The sequence below is a fragment of the Apus apus genome, chromosome 2, assembly GCF_020740795.1.
Source record: "Apus apus isolate bApuApu2 chromosome 2, bApuApu2.pri.cur, whole genome shotgun sequence".
In the NCBI taxonomy this organism is placed as follows: Eukaryota; Metazoa; Chordata; class Aves; order Apodiformes; family Apodidae; genus Apus; species Apus apus.
In genome coordinates, this window is record NC_067283.1 from 14,121,976 (window position 1) to 14,148,269 (window position 26,294).

Below are 26,294 nucleotides of genomic sequence, written 5' to 3' on the forward strand. Positions count from 1 at the left end.
TCTGACTCGGCTACCCAGCTGTTGAAGATGGCACTGCCAGCTGAAATTGTTTATCCTCTAACCGGCTGGGAATAGGCTGAAAAATATCCACCAGAAACATTATATAGTTTAAGTCAAAGCAATTCAACAAAGGGTATTCTTCTCTTATCAACCTGTTCTGTCTCCAAGGCTTGCTAATCAATGGCATCTGTAAAGGTCTATCAGAGCTATATATTTTATTTTTATATATATATCTATATCTATCTATATATATATATGTTGCTGCACTGTTTGTGGTATCCTCAGAAGAGCATAAATGTTATTCCTTATTTCCTCAGATGGAGATTTAGCAGAGTCTGTTCTCATGATTGTCAGAGGTGAAGTCATTAGCTACTTCTAATCACGAAGAGTCATTAGTGTGGATGACTCTTAGTTCAGCTGCTTTAGGGGCAAGGAATTACAAGGCTTGTTCTAGGGACTGGGTGGTGCTCAGGTATGAATGAATTCTCCCCTCATTTCAGTGTGCTACTCTATTTTGAGGTATCACCCAGAGGATGATGGTAGTGGCCTCTTTTGTCCCTAGCTTTCTGCCCCAGGATACGTTTATCAAAGAGGAACAAACAGCAGATCTGATAATTCAGCTAGTTTGAATATTCAGCTTTCCTCGTGTTTATGGAATCACAAGTAGGGTAGAAGGACAACGGCACACACTTTTCTTCAAGCTTCCCAGCAGTTGTTTCTAGGATGGTGTATCTCTAGCTCATCATTTGGACAGGTTATGGGGAGACTCAGGATTCTTAAGCTGTAGCTGGTAGCCTTTGTTTTTTTATTAAGATATTCAGAAAATGATGTCTGGAATTCTACTAAAGACTTTTTTGTTACGTCATTCCTCAAGGCTCCTTCCATTTCTCTTTATCAAATATTGTCTTTGTAATCTGCAGTAGCGGGAGGTAAGTTTTGGATCTTGAGGCAGTAAAGTTAATCTCTGTTCATTGCTGATGTAGTATTAGGTTTATGGTAGTTACTCCTTTGCCCTGAAAAGGAATGGAAACTTGAGTCCTACACTCAAGCAGTTTAATGCATTAAATTGCAGCACTATTTTTGGTGAATTCATTGCCCCAGAAATAAAAGTAGTTCACATTTCTTGACCTACAAGGCACTCAACAAGTTTTTCAAGTCATTGATTTGAAAGCATTTTGTCTTTTGTTATGGTTCCAGTTCACGATTCTATCTTTTATGTTTCGGGTTGCACCAGGGACTTTGACAGAAGTTTTTACTTCAGTTGTTCACCTCTTTAGATGGAAGTAATTACCATTTATCCCTTTTTAGATTACTAAGGTGATCAGTCCTTTATCTACCTAAGAGAAAACATGCATATTACATACATAGTTCTCTTCAGTCTCAGCATGAAGTTGCAGAAATAATGCCCAGTATTTGTAGAAGCAGAATTGTACTCTGTACTGAGGTTTCTGTCTCGGTGTCATTCCTATGTGCTGATGAGACTTAGGGAGCTTTTCAGTAATCTTAAACGAGTACATGCTTGCTTAGTTCTTCTGGGGAGTGAACAGTAGATATATAGAATAGACCAGTGGTGCATATGTGATGTTTGTGGGCATGGCTTCAAGCAGTTTATCACTTTGATAAGCATTCCAGACATTCAGGAATTGTTGTACTAGGAGGAATACAGGATGAGATCAGCTGATGAAAGCAGGCTGCCAGTGCTTGCAAGAGATTTTTTTTTTTTTCTGTTATGAATGCATGGTGAAGGATACAGTTTCTCTGAGTTAAGCTCCTGTCACTGATTTCAGACTTCTGAGTTTTCAGTGACTCTGTGGGAGCCCTGAGCTAGAAAGTAGCTAAGATGTGCCTTCTGGGGTTTTTTTTGCCTCCTTCGTGGAGGGCAACAGGCTGCCCAGAGATGTTGTGGGGGCTCTGTCCCTGAAGGTGTTCAAGGGCAGGTTGGATGGGGCTCTGAGCAGCCTGTTCTAGTGGAAGGTGTCCCTGCCCATGCAGGGGAGTTGGAACTCGATGATCTTTAAGGTCCCTTCCAACTCAAAAAATTCTGTGATTCTGTGGAGCAACAGATTCTGGAAAATGAAGGAAACTGCCATGTTCTGTATTGTCAGTCTAGGTGGAGAAATTAGATCAGTCCCTCTCTTCAAGGAGAAAAAAGTATCTTGAACTAATACATCAAGTTGCTTGATTGACCTGTCTGTAGTTTACTTGAAATTTCAACAGACAATTTGAAGCTATTTCAGATTGGTGAGGTACGGGAGAGGGACCATGCTAGAGACAAGATTTCAGAGACCGTCTTACAGGAAAGAGTTACCTGAGGTCATCCCTTTCAGAAGAGAACACCTTCACATTATCCTATTTTGGTTTTAAATCTGATTTTGCCTTATGTGTAAAAACTTCTGTGAACAATTGCAGTTTTGTTGTTAAAAATTGTGTATTTTGGGAGCAATTACTTAACCCACAAGAGTTTGAGGTATCCAAGTCCATCTGGCTGATCCCTCTAATAATATATTAGGAATAGAGTGACCTATCCTTAATATGAAGATGCAACAACTGAATTCCATCTAAGACTAACATTAGCTTGCCAGTGTCTTTGCTTTAGCTGTATGCATCTTACTTTGGAGATGTTCTGTGTGTTGAATATGAAGGTTTTGTATCTTTGACCTCTGACCATTTGGCCAAGAGATACTCTCTTTTGTTAGCTGAGGCTGATTTTGCTATAATTTGAAGAAATAGTGGTGTCTGTACACATTCAAACACTTCAGGTAAAAAGGTATGTTACTTACCTGTTAATGTGCAGATGTTCTTTTATATAAAAAAACACTCAAAACTTGCTCTCATAACCAGCTTGCCTAGGGTCCTTATGTACATTTGAGAATTCTTGATAGATTGAAACCAAAGAATAAATCAGTCCATTTAGTTGTGTAGGAAGCATACAGAGTGGGAAGCTTGCATTCAAACACCACCTGACCAGAAACACTGACATTGCTAATGTACAGATTTGTGTGACCTTCATCCAAATGCAGTCAGATGTTCTAGAAGAAAAAGGATAAAAATTATGTTAATATGTTGACAAACGGGGAAGGCAAACAAATTGAAAAAGAAGAAAGAAGAGGATATCTAACAATTTAAATTTTGAAATCATGAACGAGGAATTGCGTCATCTTTGGTTTTGGTTTGGGCTTTTAAAAATATTTTGTATTGATTTTAAACTTGTGTTGTGTCCTGACAGCTAGCTCTTGATATGTGGAGAAAATTAATGATTGAGCCACTACAGGCCATCCTTATACGGATGCTCCTCCGAGAAATCAAAAAGTGAGTGATTTTATTTTGCTTTTACACAGTGTGGGGCTATTGCACTTTTTTACTTTGAAAAATCTGGGGACTTTGACCAAATTCTTCTGTTTTTTCTTTGAAGGTAGCTTCTTACCTGATTGTGTTCTATCAGTTTTTTTCCTTCTAGGTACAAATGGTTTTTTGCATGTGTAGAAAAATACTCTGAAAAGAAAATAGTTAATTCACTGTGACCCAAGGGTAGGGATCTTCTCTGTTTCAGCAACCCTTCTTACCAGTGGGACGGGGGAGTAGTTAGGATAATTCTTCAGGTCCCATACGATGTCCTTTGCCTTTTTCTCCATCTGATGTGAACTCCTTATGGCATCTCTGCTGTCAGTAAATATAAGGACCAGGACTTATGCAAGAATTTTCTAAAGCCAGAAAAACTGTTTTTCTTTACATGGGACCCAAAACAATTCTTGCTCATCTGCCAGGAAGACTAAGCTTCTGGGTTTCTATTGTTCAAATGAGTGACTTGGCTTAATGTTCTTGGTGCTTTACTTAAATGTAATGGAAATAATTATTTTCTTGTACTTCTACAGAATTTATTAATCATTTCTGAATATCTTTGTTACTTTTAAACAAAGACCTTAATAGTTACAGGACTTGGGGCGCTTTAAGTTTTTATGTAAAACCTTATACTATTTCACTCTAAAAGGATTTTTTTGCTTCTGAATAAAAAGAAATTTTGAAATGTACTGCAGATTTTGTGTATAGTTGTAAGTTCCATCAGTTCATACACTTTACTACTGTTTGGGGTAGCTCTGGAGTTGCCTAATGACAGGGTTTTTTTAAGTCATTGCATGCCTGACTCGGGTGACCAGGCTAGTAAAGGTAAACTGGAAGAGTGAGGTATTTTGGCTGATTGAGGTGGTGTGGACATGCAGTTGGTCAGCCAAAATGCTGTATTTACAAGGGATTAAGAAAAACTGATTTTAATATTATAATTTTGTTTTTGCTTCCTGAATTAAATTTTTGACAGCTAAGTAACTGATATAATGTTCATCTCAGATGATATTTCTGAAGCCAAGAAGTATTTATTTGCTTTCAATTGTCGAGCCATACTTCTGTTGTAGCCAGTGCTAATACTGCTTTATCCATATTTCACTACAACAATTATTCTTTTTTATTAAACGAAGATTCCCTAATTCATAGTGAAAAAAAAATTCTGCTTTGTTACATTAAGCACAGTGACATTCAAGAGTGGTTCTAGTGGTTCAAGTCAATCTGTATATTTCACTCATGTGTGGGAGTGGAAATATCTACAGATATATCATGCCTCTTAAAAGTAACGGTATGTATTTACCTTGAGGCTGACTACAGATCTCTGAAGGGTACTTAAATCAAGACTGTCACTGGCTCCTTGGGGCGTTAGATCTTGAGACTGTAACAAGTTGACACTATTTGTTATTTAACCATTTGGAAAGTTTTAAATAAAACTTGAGTAATTGTCTCGTAATTATTGGGTCTTTATGTCTGTATTTTTTTTCCCCTCCATTGTTAAGAATTCTGTGTGATTGCAAAGAAGCTAGTTCGACTCTCCAAATACAGATATAACAATTTGTATTAAGTTTATGATCGCTGCTTTGTGATCTGCCTGTCATGTAATGACCTATATAAGGATAACTTAACACACAGCTGTCCTTCCTGGTATCGTGAAACACAGGGCTTGCTATGGGTATTCTGAGGATGGTCTTTACATGTAACTATAGACTCATTGCTGTTCTTTGCTATGTTTTCAGTGATCAATATAGGTTGTAAGAGGCAATTTAAAAGACTTAGCAAACTTCTGTGAAATGTCTTTTAGCATGGAGCCCTGCAATTCAGGGGCTAAATAATGACTTTGAAGACCTTTGTATCAATAACTTACATCTCTCAGAGGTGCAAGAATATTCATGGGAAGTTTATTATCTAAAAAATTTAATAAAATTACTAATACATGTATATACTTAGAAACCCCTTGGTTACATACATAGTACTTAAGTGTATGGATGGTTCAACTTATTAAAGTATTTTACCAAAAAAATTAAATAAATGGAACAGGTACACTACACAAAATGTTCTGGTTATAAGTAGTTTACAATCATAAGCAGAGTTGATAATCAACATTGTAGACAGCTGGTTGCATATAAAAATGTGATGTGTAACATCTGCTTTTTAGAAGCTATAAACTTGTGTGGTACACAATACATTAAAGTTAACAATAAACTCTTTTGACACCTGACAAAGAATACAAGTAGGGACTTGTGGTTCAGCTGAACAAGATGGCTAAACTGATCTAAGAGTTTGCTGATGCCAGAAAGGAGCAGTCTGTGCTCTGCTATCTTTCTTGTGCTGAATTTGGTGCTCATCTGGTTCCTTAGTGGACGAATTCAAATGCTGATATGAAAGAAAACCATCTTGACTAATACTTCTCCGGATTGGCATGATGAGTGAGTTCAGCAAATAATTAGATAAGTGCCAAAGCAATGCAAGCAAGGTACAGAGGCCTGTAACTGAGCAAAAGGGAGGATTACCCCCCTTGAACAGCAAAGAATTGTTAAATCACTTAAGCCTGTCTTGTCTGACTGCACTCCTCTTAATATAGAGTTCTGAATATAACACACTTTCTTCCCCCTCCCTCTAGCCCAAGCACTCCTCCTACAAGGCAAGCTGAATATCAACTTAAGCATTTTTGTTTCAACACAACAGGAAGCCGACAAGATACCAAATTGTGAGAAAATTCATCTATGAAATTCTTAAAAAGAAATAATTTGGAAATTATTCAGGTGCTATCTCAAATGACAGTGTGATTAGTACAGACTAACCAGGAGAGGTTTCTCTGCTAAAGATAACTAACACTTTCTAACTAACCAAACCTGTTCCTATCTAATCTGATATGTTATTTATATGACTTGTTTTAAATTAAAGGAAAGTTATTGGAAGTTAACTTTTTAAAAAGTGTTCTAAACAGGCTCTTCTAGTTCACAGTGAAATCTGTAGTTAGTTGGTCTCAATAGGCCATTGGTAAAACACAGCAGAGCACTTAATTTGAATGGCAGAATCTTCTTTTAATGAAGAGTGTTTTATTATTGTACCTTAAACTTTAAATATGTTCTAAGGGGTTATAGTAGTACGCTGTATGATACACTTTAAACTTCCACTGTTACCTGTAGTCTTAAGATAGGAGCAAGATGGAGTTAATAGAAACAAACACATCCTTGAGCTTGTATTTTGTAGTTTTCTCAATTTATTTTTAAAAAAGAAATAGAGCGGCAGCAGAATTAGTGGAACTTGTGTTTTTAGTGCTTTATCTTTTTGTCCAGATTCTCCACCAAACATCATCCTTCCCTTCTACCCTCCCAAAAACTGTCCTGTGACATCCCTGCTTCAAACTGTGGCACATGCTCTGTTGCTGCATGTGTCCATATTGCTTGCTGACTACTGCCAAAAAGGAAAATATGCACTTAATAGGCTTCCACCTTGGTGGGGTCACCCATTTCTCTCATTTTAGTTTGGCAGATACTCTTATTACAATTTGCATGAAAGTAATCCTTGAAACTTTAGTAACTTCTGTCAAATTTTATTGAAACTAGCCATTTGTGTTACAAATCTTTGGGAGCAGAGTGCCATTGATGTAAATAAAAACCTTAGATGCTGCCAAAGTGGCATGAATTATTGTTTTGTGACATAGGCTATTCTTCTTGGACATACTGTAGCTTTTCATATAGTTTCATGATGAAGTTCATAACATAAATTAAAATAATAAATTCTTTTTTCGGTGGTGCCCAGTGATAGGACGAGGGGAATTGGCAGCAAGGTGCAACATCAGAAGTTCCACCTCAACCTGAGGAAAAACTTCTTTATTGTGAGGGTGATGGAGCACTGGAACAGGCTGCCCAGAAAGGTTGTGGAATCTCCTTCTCTGGAGACTTTCAAGACCTGTCTGGATGTGTTCCTGTGTGATCTGTCCTAGGTGTTTCTGCTGCAGCAGGGGAGTCGGACTCGGTCTTCTGAGGTCCCTTCCAACTCCTAGAATTCTATGGTAAATTTCATTACAACCCTGCTGAAAACATACCTACCAAGGGAACCTATGTTAAGCTACTAAAAATTCTGCAAATGGGAGAGAAAAAATGGGGATTGTGGGCATCTGTTAAATAAAATTAAAAATACGTTTACATAATCCTTGCAGCTGTTCTAAACTTGTTATTTGATTGACAACCACATGGTTACTACCTCCATATTCTGAAGTGCATTTCATTTCTTTCTCTTAGTTGTATACCACTAGCTACCCAAAATGCAGGCAAGGCCTGTTCCATATTGTGTTCCTTTTCATCTGTTGCTTTCATGCTGTCTGGCCCCTGCTTCGAAAGCCTGTTTCCTTCCTTGCATCTCTTCCATGGAGTATCTGTTGCCACTATTTTTACAGCTTTTTCCTAATGATATGTTGACCTTTGAATCACCTGGGCCTGACCTTTGCTGCCCCATCTCCTGCATCTGTGTGGGTTAAGGTCTGTGAAGTGGCCTGTGAACTGAGCAGAGGAGAGCTGGGTCTTCATCTGTAATTACAGTAATGCTTCTCATGTTTGTGTCATCAGTATCTTTCCAGGTCCAGAACCCTGCATGCTAGAGGCAGACTGGACTGTCTCTTGGTAGAGCCCTGCTTTGTTACATGCTTCACTTTAGTTATGTGGCTTCCTGCACTCCATGACATGGTGCAGTGTTCACAGGCTGCAGGCATCCTGCAGCTTACCAACATCCTGGACCCCTCTGTGGTAGAGCTGGGTCCAGGCCTAGGTCTGGTGTTACGCTTCTGTGATGTGCTTCTCTCTCTGCCATTGTATAACCAGACCTGGCAGAGAGAGATTGGCAAGAATGCAGGGTGTGAATACATGTACCCAAACCCAGATGTATTCCATTGGTTTAGCTACCAGAATTAGAGGGAACCTTCCTGTCCCTAAGGGAAAAAAAACAGACCGTCCCTGCTGGAGCAGTTACCCATTAGGCCAGCTCGTTTACAATAGGTGACCAGGCTGCCTAAGCTGTACAGTGACTGCTCATTCTGTGTTAGAGAGCTAGTTCTTTCCACCCATTGTGAGCTTATATTTTCAGCTCTTAGGATGCAGTAGTGTGTAAAAGCAATGCACATCATTAACAGTGTTGTGAACATATGAATATGGTGTTGTTTATGTAATACAGTGACGGCTGGTGTGACTGTCCTGGCAAACCTCCCTAGCCCATGGGCATCCTCTGGAGTTTTTATCAATTCCAAACAAAAATTAATGAAATTATCACTATTATTTCTCCCCCATTCCTCCCCAGCCAAGATGGGTGTATGGTAATGTTTAGATTTGAAGTATTTCTGCTGGCTTTACTGATTTTATTTATTTATTTTTTAAATCACTGATGTAAATCACTTTCTTGTACCAACATTAGTTTCTAACAGAGAACTCATTTTGTCTTTTCAGTGCAATCTGGGTAATGTTCTGTTTTCTTTATACATGTATATATGTGTACATATGTATTCAAAAAATGAAAACCTTTGAAATTATGACTGCTGATGCTTCAGTGTAAATATGCTTTTATAAATTGCATTTTAGTCCTATTTAACACCTCAGGAGTTAAGGAATATTTTTACTGCTTTGTAAAGTGTGAAAGGTGGTCTTTTGTAACAGTTCATGTTTTAAGAAAGTCTCTGCTGCTCTGATTGTGGGTCTGCTATTTCCAGTCTTTGCAAAGGAGTAAACAGTAGTGTTTTCAGCATGCAATACACTTGTTTTAGTTACTTTTGTTTTCAATGGAATGGGACTAAAGATCACATTTTATTCTCCTGAACTTGCTTATTTGAAGCTAAGAACTTGATCAGAAAGCATAAGGTTTTCCTTTTCCCCATATGTGAATAAAAATTATGACGATGCACCAAGTGTGTTATTTGTTCCACTTGACATCTACAGTTGAATAGTAGATATTCAGAAAAGAAAATAGCATTCCTTCTGGTGTGATGTTGGCAAAAATGGGCAGGTTTTTTGGAATGGGCAGGACTGTGAAAGTAGTCTATTAGATAAAGGCTACAGACACAAGATGGAACTTATTGTAATAATTAAGTTCTTGCTTGGAGTATGTAATTTGGAGTACTTACATCCTTAGCAAATACTTGGAAGTTTCATGACCTGCAAATGCTTTTGAATAGTTTATCAATTGCTATCTCAACAATTTAAATAGGAGAGAAAGAAGAGTGTGTTTCTATTTTTGTTTTAACATTAATCTTCAGGTTTGCCAATCTAAGTAGAAGAATTTGCTGGAGAATGTTTTCATCCAGTATTTTATTCAGATATCAGATGAGTTACACTAGATACCTACATTCTCATGAACGTTTGCTTTGCCTATTTCAGTGATCGCTGTGGAGAAGACCCAAACCAGAAAGTAATCCATGGGGTTATTAACTCCTTTGTTCATGTTGAACAGTATAAGAAAAAGTTCCCCCTAAAGGTATATACACATTTCTGATTTAAGTTTGTAATGGTGAATGTTAATCTAGGATATGTATTATTTGTCCTTTTAAAAAAAATTCTCCCTTTTAGTTTTATCAGGAAATTTTTGAGTGTCCTTTTCTGAATGAAACAGGGGAGTATTATAAGCAAGAAGCTTCAAATTTATTGCAAGAGTCAAATTGCTCACAATACATGGAGAAGGTAAGAGATTCTTCTGTACACATGCAATAATGAAAATCTAATATAACCAGTTTACCAGTGGTGCATGTGTTCCTGTACAGTTCCCATAATTGTTCTTTGTTGTATGCTTTCATGCAGTTTAAACAATGCTTTTTGGTGGCATGGTTAATCTGTGAGCTGCAAACCTTGCCTATGGGTGGATAATTGCATGAAAAGTAAAAAAAAAGACTGAACCCAAAACATGTCAGGTTGATCAGGACTGGTTCCTCACTTCCTTATTTTCTTTCTGTTTGTAATAGCATAAGATGAGAGTTTTGACAATGTAATGGTTAGAGAAGAGTATATGGCAGAGTTGTTACAGAGCATTTTCAACAATTATATACTCTGAGGTGGATTTTCTTTTGTCCTGATTTGAGATGTGTGAAGTCTGGTTGTCTGTAAATTGCTTGTAATTCTTACGCTTTGCTTGAGAAGGCAAAGATGAAGAGTCAGTCTTCGGTGCCATACTGTCCACATGAACAAGATAAAAGAGGAGAAGGTTGTGAGATTGCTTTTAACCTTACAGAGCATAAGCTAATGATTTCACACCTGAGGTGAAACTCAGGGACAGGCTAAGACTTCAGTTAAAACAGAAGAAATGTAGATTAATTTTATCTATTATTAGCAGTCTGCAGCTGCACTACTTTCCCTAGGCTCCCCTCCTACTCACTGGATAGAGGTACTTTTATATTGGTGTTCATATGACTTATTTTATGATAATGCCTACTCTTCTTTGAAGTTATAAGTAGAGTTTTTATTAGCAGCTCAGAGATGCCCCTGTACCTTTTGAGCTGATGTTTACATACAAGCAGATGCGGTAATTCTTATATAATTAGATATTGTGGTAAAACTTTCTCAGAAGGAGTAAGAAGTATGGTAGGAGAAATTGGGGAAGACTGGTCACAAAGTTGAAGGCAAGAAATTTTGAGAAGAGAACAATTGAGTGTTATTAGATGTCTATCAGTAACTGACTCTAGTCAATACTCTGAGTGGAGGATTATATTAGTTCAGCATTAAGCTGATTAAAAAGAGCAAATTTCATTTTCCAACATCCAAGACAAGTTCTGTAACTGTTAACCTGTGTGTCTCACATTCCACATACATGTACTGCTGTATATTCATGGTTCTATATTGGTTGTTAGTATTTCATCAGCTCTCAGTTTAAAAACTTGTCTGTAGGTTTTAGGTAGATTAAAAGATGAAGAAATGCGGTGTCGGAAATACTTGCATCCCAGCTCATATGTTAAAGTGATCCATGAATGCCAACAGAGGATGGTAGCTGATCACTTGCAGTTTCTACATGCGGAATGTCACAATATTATCAGACAAGAGAAAAGAAGTGGTAAGTCTTGATCCTCACAAAAAGCATTAAGTGGTTTTTGTTTTATTCATTTAGCGTTGCAATTTACTGTCTTTATTCAATGACCTTCTGTGTGCTTAAGCATTTTCAACTAATATATGTAGTTTTTCTAGAAAGCTCAAACCCTGAATATTTTTCGTTTATCATGTAATTCATTATTATTCTTCCAAGTATATAGTCAAAACTGTTAACAGCTCTTTCTGCCAATACTGTTTTCTCTTTCTTTGTCTTAGTTGGCTTAAAAACACACTTAAGTCCTGTGTCCTGTAGAATTGATCATTTTTATGCTTGTGTTTTCATTTGTAAATCAGCAGCATCTCTGTATTTACAGATTTCTTCATCATCATCTGACAAGTCGGGATTATAAAATATTCTGGCTTCTTTTCATAGTCACATTTTATTTTCCTGAATTTTTGGTGACCTCTCTTCCCAAATCCTTTTTACGGGAGGAGATGCTCCTATATAGTTTTATTCTCTGCCTGACTGAAATACTGCATGCCTCTTAACCTTGAAATAATGCATATACTTGCATGGAAGATGGTGTCTATTATGTGAGACCAATTAGTTTTTCACAGTAAGACTCAAATTTTATCCAATTGGGTTCAGTTTCCAGAGAGTTATGCTAAATGGATCACAGTGTGCATCCTTTTTTAAAATTAAAAAATTTTAAAAAGTAAAAAAAAAATTTTTTAAATTAATAAAGATAGCTGTTGCCTGTTCATAGCTCTTTATAGCTTTTCTAACCTGAGGAAAATTTCAAGTCACCATTGGAGGAAAAAAAAAGTCAAGAAGATACCTAAACTGATCGTAGTTGTTGCTGCTAAGGGACATTCAGGGAGGCCAAGATCTAAAATAAACTGGCAAATTACTTTTCGTTACTAGCCCACCTCTGTTCTTGGAGTCTTTCCTAAATAAGCAGTATTGGAAGAGTGAGGCAGTCACGATGGCAGTAGTCAGTAAATACTGATATTTGCCCTATGCTTTTTTTTCCTTTTGTCAGTGATCCAGTGTATGTTATTTTTTTTCAAAACAGTTGGTCTTGTTTCAGTATTTGAAAAAGTTCTGTGTGAAATTATGGTACTAAATTGTTTGTTTTTAGTGTTTCTAAGCATATTCTATAAATATGTATCTCTGTTACAGACATGGCAAATATGTATACTCTACTTCGTGCTGTGTCAAGTGGTTTACCTCATATGATTCAGGAACTACAAAACCATATCCATGATGAGGGCCTTAGAGCAACCAGCAATCTTTCTCAGGAAAATGTGAGTTTCCTTAGGCAGCTGAAATGACCTATTTGATTAACATTCCTGATGAAATGTTCACCCTTTTCTTTTTAGTCATTCTGTTTGTTTTTTTGTATGAAATTGATTTGGAACATTATGGATAAACTTCTGATCAGCACGCTTAGCTGTGCAACACATATCTATCCTGAGAGTTGATTTTTGTGATCTAACCAGAAACAGTTACAGTTAGATATTTCTTGTTGTTTGTTTGATGGTGTCATGGCAGTTAGGTCCTTTTGTTCCATGTATGTCTTTTTTTCCCTCTATTTCTCTAAGTGGCATTTGCTATTCTGGTACATTAGGAACCAATTACTCCATTTAGTTTAATTATATGTTATTTCTGAAGATTTGACATCCTGTCCCAATTTCAGTATGGTATTTTCACTAATAGCTTTGTAGTCACATATTTTCATGTAATTTCTAACAGTACTGTAGCTTAAATATTATTGTACTAAATTGTCTCAAACTTTTTTCAGTTCATACGTACTTAGATTGCTCCATTCCATTTTCGTTCCTCTAGCAAACAAACTTTCATTTGGCATTATATTTGTGCACGAATGCATCTTGCTGTCTTGGTCTGTGCTCATTTTAGGATGGTGACTGCATTTCTGTCTAAAATAATTCATGGATATGAACTCTTGTAAATTCACTCTTTGCACAGGAGTACTTTCTCTTCTGTAAATCCTGTGTCCATACTGCAAGTGGGCTGAAGTCTTTAGTAGTATAGTTTGCTTTCAAATTATTTGTAAGTTTACTGAACTTACTCATTCAAACTAGCATTGTCTATATGGGGAAACGGATGCAAAGCCATGAGGATAGTGAAAATTCACAGCCTCATGTAGATAAACTCAAAATGTGAACTGTTTGCCCCACTGCGCGGACTAGATATTTGTCATCAAAACATTTTTAATGTGTGACCTGAGAATGCACTTGGAGAGTTAGGTGATGCTGCAAGTGCATTGCACTCTCTTGCCTTGCTGCATGCCAGCTTCTCTGCCTAGGGACTTCTCTAAGTCGTGTTAGTTATCTCTATACAAAATGTTACGCTGAAATGCAACACATTAATTGGATTTCTAGCTGTCCTACATAGGAAAATTCAAAGGGTTAATCTGGATTTTCTGTCTCTGAAATCAGTGTGTAGGAGAAGCAGCAGTTTGCTTACTTCAGTATCTGTTTGGCTTGATGGCCCTATTTATGTGTTAGCATTAATGGTTTTTGTGAGGGCTAATGAGTATTTTAGGGTATGATGGAAAAATATCAGGCAACATGAGGACAGTATAGACTCAGATTTAAATAGCTGGACTGTAAATGTTGGCACAGACTTTTTATTTCCAGAACATGCTTAAGCACAGTAGAATAAGAGTACAAAAATGCAAAATCAATCCTTTCGAAGACTTAATCACTATGATTTTAATTTTTGTCAAAAAGAATCATTAGGAGAAGGTATACAAGTAATGTAGGTATGTTTGTGTGTATGTAACAGTAATTTTCTCAATATGTTGCTTTATGTTTTATCTACCTTTTTTAGATGCCAACTCAGTTTGTGGAGTCAGTTTTGGAAGTACACAGTAAATTTGTTCAACTCATCAACACTGTTTTGAATGGTGATCAACACTTTATGAGTGCCCTTGACAAGGTAACTTTTACTTATGAAGTAAATAAAAGATTGGAAAACAGAACGTGGGACCCTGTTTCAGACTCACCAGAATTCTTCAGGGCATCTACACATGTTCAAAGATAGAGTTCTTAGGGAGTTTTTCTAGTTTAGAAACACAGTGGAACAAAAGACAGTCCAGTGTTGGGGAAAATATATTAACAAATTAAATACTTTTTTTCTGAAACAAAGACCTTTCTTTTAATCATAAATCAAAACACAAAAATGGAGGTGACCCATTTGAAGTTAGGTGCAGATAGTAAATAGACAAATTGCATTTTTTGGGGGGAAGTCTAGTAACTCTTACATGCCTTTGAACTTGAATTTACTTGCTGCCATAATGTTTAAACTCTGAATGCGGATAGTATTACTTATATAGGAGCTTCATTTAGATTTTTCAAGTTGATGACAAAGAATAGCTGGAAGCTTAAGTTACTTCAGTCACTGTCAAAACAGCTATATTTTTCCAGGAGAGAACTGCACTTGAAGTAAATTAATTCTGTTTAGGTAGAGAGGCTTATTGCTTGTCATCTTTAAAATGCATAGCCATGAAGGTATTTAAGATAACAGTTCTACTTGTTGTAAGTTATAATAACAACAACAACTAACTTTATTGTTGTTATTGTTATTATTACTATTATTACTAAATCAATTTGTTAATTTCTCACTCTTTCCCATATATCCTTGTAACTTTTTTTCCCAGTGAGTGCACTTGCTACTTTTCTATCTATAATGTTGTGTCAAAGGATTTACGCATACATTTCATTGCTCTATTGTAGTGTTCACAGTGATTGCAGTTTGTAGTAAGGGTCATAGTTTTAATAATTTTCAGCCAAGGTTAATCTGGAAAGACATAGTGATGAAAATACCAGTAATAGTATCAGCAGTAGTTACCCATCTGTATTTGTGATATTGAGAAAATTATTATTTAGTATTTTAAACAAATTCTTGTTTCGTTACTGTACTACATTTCTATCTCAATTGCAATTAATGTCATGTACCAGAAGGTGGAGTAGTACGAGATTGACAGCTACATTTGCAGACACACAGACAATGTGCTTTTTCCTTAAATACATCAATTCTTCACTTCAGTGAGCTCTGTCACAATAAATATTTAAAAGCTTAATCTCCTGGCAGTTTTTCATGGTAGATAATCAAAACTGCTATTGTTGTCTCCAGTATTATTGCAAAAGAGTGCTTTAAGCTTCAAAGAGTTTAATATTTCTTGTCAAGTCATTAATTCCTTTCTCACAGGGCTTCCAGGGACCTATCATCAAATACTGGAATGTCCTTGTACAAAAGAGTTGCTTGTCAGTTCTTCTTTATAGTAATAACAATAATGATGTTTTCTTTCTATAGAAGGAGCCATAATTCCTAGGAACTGTGGTCATACAATATTTTTGGTTCCATATTAGTTTAAAACATTAATTTAAATATTATATGTTTAATCTTGATGATTCTGTATCTTTGTTTACAACTTCCAGTTGTAAACTGGCATTGTATCCTCCCTTTTCTTTTTTCCTCATATTCAGGTTTTGTTAAGCTGCTGTATTTTTTGTACAGCACTGCTTTGAATTTCCTCTTTCAACAATACTTTTTTTCTCCTCTTTAGTCTATCACAAAACTCGACAACTGAAAGATCTTTCCTTACTTACTGTTGTGAGCACACTGTGTATGTTTTTCAGCTCAAGATACATGCTGTTGATGTAAACTGCTGTGTTGATGTACTGCTACTCAAATCTGCTTTATCTGCAATTACTCCTCATTTTCTTTCCATCCATACTTCTTGGACCATACATAATGTATCCCAAAATCTTCCTACTTTTACATTTAAGTTTCTAATCAGAACTTAATTTGTTTTCCTTCTTTATATTTTTTCTCTTTCCTCTGTGTTCCTATGTAGGCTTTGACATCAGTAGTTAATTACAGGGAGCCCAAGTCGATCTGCAAAGCACCTGAGTTGGTAAGTGATGGATATTTTTGTAGAAAGTAATAATACATTTTTATAACTGTCAAGTTAATTGACATAGGGTCCATTATATGAATATCCATTACTCTCACTAAGTCAGTCTCAGGTATGTATTTCATTAGTAATCAATAACTTTACCTGAACACATTAGTGTGCGTTAGTGGTGCAAATGTCTTTGAATGTAGCATGTATTGTTTGCCTATGAATATAGCCCATGAGACTGTAGACTGTCATTACTTCATGCTTTAATTTTTGTGTAGAAGTTTGGAATACCTTGGTGTACATTTGTTCTCAAGCTTGACAAGTAGGTTTGGGTTTGTTTTTTCTTTTTTTAACTTGAGCTGGCCAAGTACTGTGACAACTTGTTGAAGAAATCAGCAAAAGGAATGACAGAGAATGAAGTAGAAGACAAACTTACAAGTTTCATTACTGTTTTCAAATACATCGATGACAAAGATGTATTCCAAAAGGTAACTTTTTATATTAAATAAATGTTAAAATGTTGCATTTGAAGACTGGTATGCCTTTAAAAATTCTCATATCTGACTTTTTTTTATGCAGTTCTATGCCAGAATGTTGGCAAAAAGGTTAATTCATGGTTTGTCTATGTCTATGGATTCTGAAGAAGCCATGATTAATAAACTAAAGGTAATGTGATAATCTTCTAATGCAGAATAAACAAACAGGGGAGTATGTAATAGTGAGAAGGTGCAGCAGAGGGTGCCAGAGGTAACTGAGCAGTCAGTAGAAGCCATTTCTAATAGCTGACAGGAAGAACTAATTTCTTGGTAGTCTGCAGAAGTTATGGCTAAGTTTCACTTAGGTATTTGAGATTTTTATCAGCTTTTGGGTAGTTTTATTAAGTGCATTCAACTGATTAATATTTACATTAGAAAAGTATAAAAGGGTTTCATAAACTAGCTCTGTTTTTTAATTATGTAAGATAAGATTGTTCATATAAATCAATGTATAGAAAGTGAAACTAAAATAAATCTGATTGTTATTATTATAACACTTCCACTGACCAGGTTTTCATATTTTAGTAGTGAATGTGTGTGATTTATTTAACAAGTACTGTTTTCACTGTGAAAGCTGTTACAATATTTCTTTACAGCAAGCCTGTGGTTATGAATTTACCAGCAAGCTCCATCGAATGTATACGGACATGAGTGTTAGTGCTGATCTCAACAATAAATTCAACAACTTCATCAAAAACCAGGACACAATTATAGATTTGGGAATTAGTTTTCAGATATATGTTCTGCAGGTACTAATGTATGTTTATTACTGTTGAGTTATTTGTACTTTATGTTTTGATAACAAATTAATAATTTTTCTAACTTTGAATACTTCTCATATGGAAATCGACACTTTGTGATGATAGAAGAGTAATTTATTTTCCTAGTTCTTCTTTTTAAAATTAACCTGCTCGCATACTGAACAGTAGTGGTTCTTGTCTTGAAATAATACTTCAGTGGGGAATGTGTAAAGGGTAGTAAAAAACAAGCATTAAAGCTTCTGGTTTAGGTCAAGTGTCTTATGATGGGTTATACACTACAGATCTGTTGAATAGTGGAGGTTTTTTTAAAATTTGTATGAAAATATTAATGCTTTTATTTTTCCTGATACTTTTAGGCTGGTGCATGGCCTCTAACTCAGGCTCCTTCTTCTACATTTGCAATTCCTCAGGAACTGGAAAAAAGTGTACAGATGGTAGGTTAGTAGGAGGCTTCTTGTAAACATGTGGGAAACATAAAATAACTCCAAATAAAAGATGATCACAGAGAAAAACCTGAGCTGCTTAATTTTGTTTACAAATTGTGGCTGTTTCCAGCCCTCGTGAAATTTGGAAAGGTCACCCAAACGACATATGAATTGATGCATGCATTTGCATAACTTCTTTCACATCTTTCTCCCCTTCATGATCGATGAGGGAGATACTAATTCAATTTGATTAACTGAGTTGCTTCTTAGCTTTAAACCAAATGCCTAGTATTTAGATAAAAGAAAATTTGTTTCTAATATTAAATCTGAACAGATTTGATTGCAGATTAAAATGCAGACACAGATTTCTTGTCCCATATTTCATAGGAGCCATTCAAAATCAAGCTTCAGGCAAACTTCTTTAAGGCTAATTTTGGCAATTCTCAAAGCAGTAAAGGTTTTACTTAGGCCAGATATTCTCTTCTTATGTGTTTAGTTCTGCTTTGTAGAGCTGGAATATTTTATTACTTTTTATTACATTATTGTGTTAAAAATGTTATCTGTACAGTGCTTGTGTGAAAATACAGAATATGTCTGGCTTTATTAGTTAAGTAAATTTTAAGCAATAGATGTGCCTAAATGCACTTTGCCAAAGTGCCTTTGATGGTAAAGTAGATTTTAGGCAATAAAAATGTCATATTTTTGGACATAACAGAATTTTTAAAGCAGTTTTTATACCATAAATTGCTGTCTGATCTAAATTACTATTTCAGATGTCTATGGTGAAGGAGCTTTTTCACATATTAAATAAAATCCAATTTTTACAAGCCTTGCCATAAACTTCCACTTTAGTTTTTGGAGAAATTATTCTTGTTCTTCCTGTCAGCATACCTTAGAAGGTTTTTTAAACAATCTGGAATGTCTTTAATTGTTCCTCAAAATCCAGTGCTTCTTACATTTTCTAGGGCTTTTTCTTAATCTCTCTCCTTTCTTTACAAGTTTCCAGGAATGTAATTGCTATTTCCCAGGAGTGGCAGGGTTGCTGGATTATATATAAGAATAAGATGATTTTGGTGATGCCCTCCATTCTCTTACTCTCAGTCAGTGAAAATGACATTTAAATGTCCATTAATATAGCTTTGGAAGAATCTCCTAGGAATTGTGTTCATAGTCTTCTGGAAAGTGTTCTCACAGTCACTGGACTTATGCACTATAATGTCAGATTTCAAACTGCGAAGCTTATTTTCACTTGCACAAAATCAAAGCTTTGTTTCCTAAAGAAGAGAAGATTTTTAAAGTTTTTTTTTAAAGGCCTTTTCTTGTTTAGAGACATTTTTTTCCATATTCCTGTTCTGCTATATGTTTGTATGTCTTTGTGTAATTCAAATATCAGGAAAAAAATGCTTTCCAGAATGGCTGTTACAGCATTTCTCATAATGACAAGAAATGAATATAGAAATAAATAAATAAAAAGGAATAGATTAGCTGTACTACTATTGCTTGTTTTGCATGTAAGATTTTAAAAATACTTACTTTGAGGGGATCCATTTTTTGCTGTCAGCAAAACTTTGAAATGTTACTTCCTGAATCATAAGTGTGTGCAGTTTTGTGAAAACAGGTTTTGGAAGGTTTCAAAAGAAATTCAGGGATCTCTTGTCACTTATTAGTTCTGAGATGTTTTCAAACTGTGTAGTTGTGTCTAGCCTAAAACACAAATTGGAAGGTGGCAAAACCTGTGCCCAGTTTCAGCTGTGCTCTTTTGGAATTCCCCTTAAAAATATGTTCAGGAATGTAAGATAAGATTCATCGTGAACGTCAGTGTGGAGCTGACTGTGGGAAATACCTGTTACGCGAAGTTTCATGTATTTTGAAGGATGTTAAAAGAAAATCAGTAAAATGGATTTTCTGAATTGATTTTAAATAGGATATCGAAGTCATGGAATATAGAATTATTTCTTCAAGATGAAAAAAATGGAAATACACTTGTTTTTATATGGAATTGGAAGAAACAGAATAAAAAAAAATAGGAATAAGATTGTTTGCTAAAACCTCCCAAGAAATGATTTTAAATTCAGTAGAGTTGATATTTCTTGGGAACACTATTTAACTACTGTATTTTATGTATTGAGAATATGATTGTGTCAACAGTCTTTTTAGTTTAGTCACCAAGTGATCTGTTACTATGTTCAAGTGGCTCAGTAAATTGCTGATGTTCAGTCATACATCTTCTAAAGGAAAATGCTGCCATTAATGGACCTGCGCTGCTTGCATCCAAAATGGTGAACCCCCAGTATATTTTCACTGGGGTGGTAGTGTTATAATAAGTATTGTAAGTAGTTACATGTGTGACTAATGGAAGTTCATTTTGTTTTGCAGTTTGAATTATTTTACAGTCAGCATTTTAGTGGAAGGAAGCTTACTTGGTTACATTATCTTTGTACAGGTAAAAATAAATGCTCTGCTAAACTTACGCTCTGTACAACGCAATTATTTGTTAAAAGTCCTTTTCAAATGGCAACAGATTCGGAGTTGGAACATTATGTTGCATATAAAGTCAACTATCTTATTTTGCCTAATAAGTTAATATTTGCTGCTTAGTATTTCAGATATGTATGTTTTGTAAACTTGCGTATGTTATATGTCATTTATTAAATCCAAGTAAAACCAGAGTTGTACATTCTTAACTAGCAAACGGCACTGCAGAACTACTGGGTTAATAACAATTGCCCTGGAATTGTTTCTGTAGTATCATATGTCCCTTAGCTGAATATGAAATCATTTTCAGAATACTGTTTTACTCAGATATGTAAATATCTAAGTAAATACATATATATTTATATTTCTTATATAGAATATATGTTAAAAAACATCTTAGAAGATATATATTAAAAATTATAGCTTAATTTAGTAAGAGTCAGCCAATTGTATTTTATTTTGAGTGCTTTCAGTATCAGGCTTTAATGACTGAGCACCACAACATACATAGTGGAGATAAAACCAGACTAACATAAAACAATATAATGTAATGAAAATTTAGTTCTGATCATAGAAGGCTGCTATTAACTCACACTCACGTTCACACAGAAAATCTAAATCTGTTTTCAGGCAGATTTTTTCAGTGCTTGCTTTTTTTTTAGATTTTATTTTAGGGGAGTATAATAATATTGTGAAAAAAATTTTAATGGACAAGTTTTTTGTTTTTTTTTTTTGTTTTTTTTTTTAAATCTTTCCTTGGAACAATTTTCCTTTAATCACTATTGTGTGTAAGCTACTTCTAATTGGAGTTTATGCATTGCAATGCATTGAGGCTGTTTGGAATTTCCTTTTTTTATTACTATAAATTAGATTGCGTTATTCAAATTCAACACCATAGGTTTCCTTTTCTTGAAAGCACTATTTTTCTAGGTAATCTGCGGGGGTTTTGTTGCAGACCACAATCTATATGTGTAAATTCACAAAATCAGTTTTCATCTTCCCATTCCAAGTGTGAATTGAATGTCTGGAAATACATGAGGAACTCTAGTAGTTAGGCTTCAGATGACTTTTCAGCACATTTCATCAGTTTATTAAATACTATTTGTAACATTACAGGTGAAGTCAAAATGAATTATTTGTGCAAACCTTATGTAGCGATGGTCACAACATACCAAATGGCAGTGTTGCTTGCCTTCAACAACAGTGAAACTGTCAGTTACAAGGAGCTTCAGGACAGTACACAAATGAATGACAAGGAGCTGACAAAAACCATCAAATCCTTACTTGATGTCAAAATGATCAACCATGACTCAGACAAGGTAAGCAGTGATGATATAAAAAGTTTCGTGTTTTCAGTCTTGTGGTTCTGATACTTATTGAGGACTTCTTTAAGACAGAAGAATCTGCGGTTTGCTGTTTTTTTCCCCTAAACTGTAGTATTGACCCTTGTGAACGATTACAAATCTGTATTTATAAAGAGACAGACAGGAGGAAACAGACTACCTGTGTCACATAGGATCTCTATGACTAGAATGACATGTATGCTGAAAAGGTAGTAGTGCTAGGACTGTTCATTTTTGCATTTTCTCCATTTGTCTTTAGAGTCATTGCTGTGGGAGGGGAGTACTCTTTAAATACATCACTTTCAAATTTGTACTGAGTCATGAGAAGGAGGCTAACTGGCAAACCAAAGAATCTTGTAGAGATGCTAAAAAAAAATTGTGTGGGGTTAAGAGACTAAAAGTAACAGCAACCAGGTTGTTCCTTGCTGACAGATACCAGGAGAAGGAAAAGTGAGCTAGGAGGGCTTGTGTGAGAGGATTTTTGCTGCACTTTTCCCAACTCAGTATCATTCAATGAGTTTCATGGAATTCCACTAATACCCAAGCTTTGTTTGTGGTTAAGGCAAGGGGTGATACAGATTCTGTTTCTGACTCTGCCTCATGCTTATATACATGAAACCAATTCCTCTTTTGTCCATATAGCGAAGGGCACAGAGGTGTGTTCTGTAAGAAACGCTACAGAGGTGTCTGTGCTTGCCATGCAGACTTTGGTGTGTACTTCCAGCTAGCCCAGAAAGCCCAAGTTAGTCAGACAGTATCAGTCAGAAGAAGCTGAGATAAGCTCTCCACTTCACTTTTGGAAGAAATACAAAGCTGCTCTGATAGGTGGTTTGTTTTGTTGGTTTTTTTTAACAAGGAAAATATTCTAAAAATGGAAAGTGAGATCACAAGGAAGATGTGGTGCTTGGCTGAAGCATAGGACTTCCTTCCAGTACCTAGAAGTGAGCTCAGGTTGCAACAGTGGCTGGGAAGATGTCATTTAAACCATGGGTGAAATAGGGCACTGGGAGCTATTACAGAAAACAGTGATATTTTTCATAATCTTAGAAAATTGCCCATTATTTAAAGGATTTACATTTCTTTATGTCTGTTGTATAAGGATTGTCCAGTTCTTTAAGAATAGGTAATTGAAGAGTGGTATAGCTTTACAACCCTTTTACCTTTCCCTGTTTACCATGGCATTTTCAGGTTCTCTATAACTTCCAGACTACTGTATTCAAACATCCCTGCTAGTTCTGTTTTCCTTGTACTCCATCCAGCAATGTGAAAGCTGATCTGTAGACAGTCTATCAGCTTACTTATTGAATAAGTCCAAGAATTTTAGTGGCTTAAGCAGTGAAATGAAATACACTAACTTAACTTTAACTGTACCTGAGCCACACAGAAAAGTACAGTGTATTATATATGGTGGTTTGCTTTTGTTTTGTTCTTATTTGAAAGAGGGGAAAAAAAATAAGAAAAAAGACAACTTTTGGCAAAATCTTTATTGATTCATTAGAATAATGGTTTTTGAGTTCGTGCACAAAACAATTTATTTTTGTTTATACTCAACCATGTCAGCAGAATAATGCTAGAATTTAATGTTAGCTTATATTTTTAAAGCTGTTTTTTTTTGCACTTTCATGTTACATTTTCTATGCTGCGCCTGGATATTATAAAGTATTATAATAAAGAATACTTGTTGTGAAATGTAAAATTAGAATTAATATTGTTTTGAGTATATATTTAGATAAATATTGACTGTGTTTACTGAAGTATTTGCACTGCAGGCAACCATGGTTTGGCAAAATTCCAAAGTCTAAGAAGCCCTTTATTGTGCTGGAAATTGCCAATACTTTTACACTCGTGCCTGGAAGCTGCGAAGATCAGTCAGGTCATCCTGTTAGTTGAACGTAAAGGTGTTTGGTCTGCAGGGAGTAGTTATCGCTTATTGGAAGAAACAGACTTTTATATGTGAAAAAGAATTGAGATTTTAACAGAAAAAATCAGAAATGTACAGCTAGATATTAAACTGCAGAAGTTGCAGCTTGTCAACTCTTTCTGCTGTAATATAACAAAGTGCTTAGATGTTTTTCCTTAAGTTCTGGAAGGCAACATTAATAATAGTTGTGAAAGCAACTACTCTCACTTGAGGTTCTGCCATAAATAAATGCAAATCCTATTTTCTTTGCAGGGAGAAAATTAGTTTAAATGGAGAGTGTTTGCAATTAAGATAGGCTGTTGAAGTATTAAAACAGAAATTACTTTAATATTGTTAACAAAACTCCTGTATATCAGGGTTGTTTATAGTGTTATCTAAAATAGACTTGATTTCTAGGTTAAACTGTAGCTTAAAAAATTGACCTGCTTCAAGTGGCATTTTAGAGTTTCTGACTACAAATCTAAGATTATTTGTGTGTATGCAAGATGCTGACTGTGATTTTTCAAAATAAATTGGTATAATTTTCTGGTTCCACATCTGATTTTTAAAAAAAGATTCTTTATTGCAGGAAGATATAGAGGCAGAATCTACTTTTTCATTAAATATGAGCTTCAGCAGTAAACGAACAAAATTTAAAATTACTACATCAATGCAGAAAGACACGCCACAGGCAAGTATGATTCGGTGTTTTTAGCTTCAACAACTTAGGAAGCCTATTTTTCTAATTTTTTATTTATTGCATTGGTTTGGTCTAACCAGATATAAGAGTTACTGTATAACATTTACATCACCATAAATAAATTGTTTAAGTTTAAAGCTTAAGCACTTTAAATGTTTTTGTACTTAAAATACAGGCAGAAGATAGAATAAGGAATAAGAAAGTAGAAAAGAAAGGCAAAAGAGAACTATTCCTCTTGTACCAAATGGGATTTACATTTAGCTTGTATTATCTAATGAAACTTTTGTTGATTGTGTTTATAAAAGCACCGTATTCCAGGAGCAGCCAAACCAATCAACTCTTTTCCTACGGTTTTATGTCCTTTGGCAATGAAAATAAACTCCACTGTTCCCTCTCTATCTCCTAAGATGTAGGATTTTCTACAAGAGCCAGATGTGCTGCCAATCACAATACATTATAGAGAATTCTGGCTGCCTTTCTCCCTAGAAAAAACACTTTGGATATATCTTTCCCCCCCTTCCTGCTGACTTTCATGAAACCTGGTATTCTTAATTTATGGAAGTATGGAATTGAACTTCACCTATATTTTTGTATTATTTGACCATTTTTAATAAACTAAAAAGTATAGATTTGGGGTAGTTTTATGAAATGTTTCTTGATCTTACTATATTTTAATCATTATTGTTCTTCCTATGTTGCAGGAAATGGAGCAGACCAGAAGTGCTGTAGATGAAGACAGAAAAATGTATCTTCAAGCTGCTATAGTCCGTATCATGAAAGCACGTAAAGTTTTGCGACATAATGCTCTTATTCAGGAGGTAAGATAAAATCCTCTTCTTAGGTATTATTTCATTAAAATCTTCAAGACAAAACCCTTCCATGTCAAAAAAAATACCTCAGTGAAACTAGTGAGAGTTTTGTTGTCATCTGATTTGAAATGCAATAGTGGAGCACTAGCCGTGATCTCCCAGTGTTGTAAATATGTCTCAGCACTAAAGCATGAAGTGCCTCTGTGCTTGCTCTTTCCTGTTGGCTGCTTCTGTGTTGACAGATGTTGTAACCTATAAGAATCATTGCCAGAGCTCTAGGTCCACTTGAAAAACTGAGTATGGATATTCTAGGTACGGAATTTCCGCAGACGCACCTAACCAATTTTGAGCACTAATCATGATTTTATTCTAATTCATGGCTTAAATTTTAAAAGTTGTCTGAGTATGTAGACAGGCACTTCTTATTCTCCCTTTCCCATTTAGTTGAAAAGTTGTCCAGAGTTTTTAGGTTCTGGATTAATGATCTGTGAACTGTCACAGACCTGGCTGGGAAGGAAGTGTTACTTCTTTTGGTTTTCTCACATTTTCTCATCTGTGCAAGTTGCCTGCGTAATTGTATTTCTTACTCCAACCTAACCTTTGCTCCTACCAAACAGTTCCTAGTTACAGTTTTCTCAGCTTCCAGGACAGTTATTCTTATGTCTCCTGAGCTTTGCTGGACAACCTCAGAACAGACTGGAGGGAGAGTTAGCATGCCATTTTGAGCATGGAGTTGAAGAGGCATTCAGCCATTTTGGTATCTGCTGTGTGCTTACGGTGATGGAGGAAACTTTACCACACCCAGTACTTAATTTTTGTTTCCTGAAAAAAATAAGCAGCTACAGAGAGCTTGTAAGCCCAGAACTTGCAATGTGAGGTGTCTTAAAGGTTTTGGATACTGAGATAGTGCTGGTGCACAAATACTCTGAAAGCAAGCTTAATTTAAGAAATCTGATTTTGAATGTCTAAAATATGAGCCAGCTTAGGTCCTGATTATTCTCAAAATCTTTGGTTATTTGGTTTTCTGTTACTTAAACCATCCATGCAATTATGATGAAATCCTGTAAGAATTTAC

The 26,294-nt window shown here is 35.4% G+C and overlaps 1 protein-coding gene across 4 annotated transcripts in view; it reads left to right on the forward strand.

Annotated features, from left to right (window-relative positions):
- Window positions 1-26,294, forward strand: part of CUL2 (cullin 2) — a 48,082-nt gene that overhangs the window by 17,115 nt on the left and 4,673 nt on the right. For 2 of the 4 annotated variants that reach the window (XM_051609667.1, XM_051609666.1), the window contains exons 6-21: window positions 3,227-3,309; window positions 5,957-6,043; window positions 9,702-9,798; window positions 9,891-10,001; window positions 11,199-11,361; window positions 12,520-12,644; window positions 14,194-14,301; window positions 16,223-16,282; window positions 16,630-16,758; window positions 16,850-16,936; window positions 17,403-17,555; window positions 17,924-18,001; window positions 20,369-20,435; window positions 21,584-21,786; window positions 24,300-24,401; window positions 25,112-25,228. In XM_051609667.1, coding sequence (XP_051465627.1) covers window positions 3,227-3,309; window positions 5,957-6,043; window positions 9,702-9,798; window positions 9,891-10,001; window positions 11,199-11,361; window positions 12,520-12,644; window positions 14,194-14,301; window positions 16,223-16,282; window positions 16,630-16,758; window positions 16,850-16,936; window positions 17,403-17,555; window positions 17,924-18,001; window positions 20,369-20,435; window positions 21,584-21,786; window positions 24,300-24,401; window positions 25,112-25,228 — 1,770 coding nt within the window. The remainder of the gene's footprint in view (window positions 1-3,226; window positions 3,310-5,956; window positions 6,044-9,701; window positions 9,799-9,890; window positions 10,002-11,198; window positions 11,362-12,519; window positions 12,645-14,193; window positions 14,302-16,222; window positions 16,283-16,629; window positions 16,759-16,849; window positions 16,937-17,402; window positions 17,556-17,923; window positions 18,002-20,368; window positions 20,436-21,583; window positions 21,787-24,299; window positions 24,402-25,111; window positions 25,229-26,294) is intronic. The other 2 variants (XM_051609668.1, XM_051609669.1) reach the window with 2 other exon arrangements.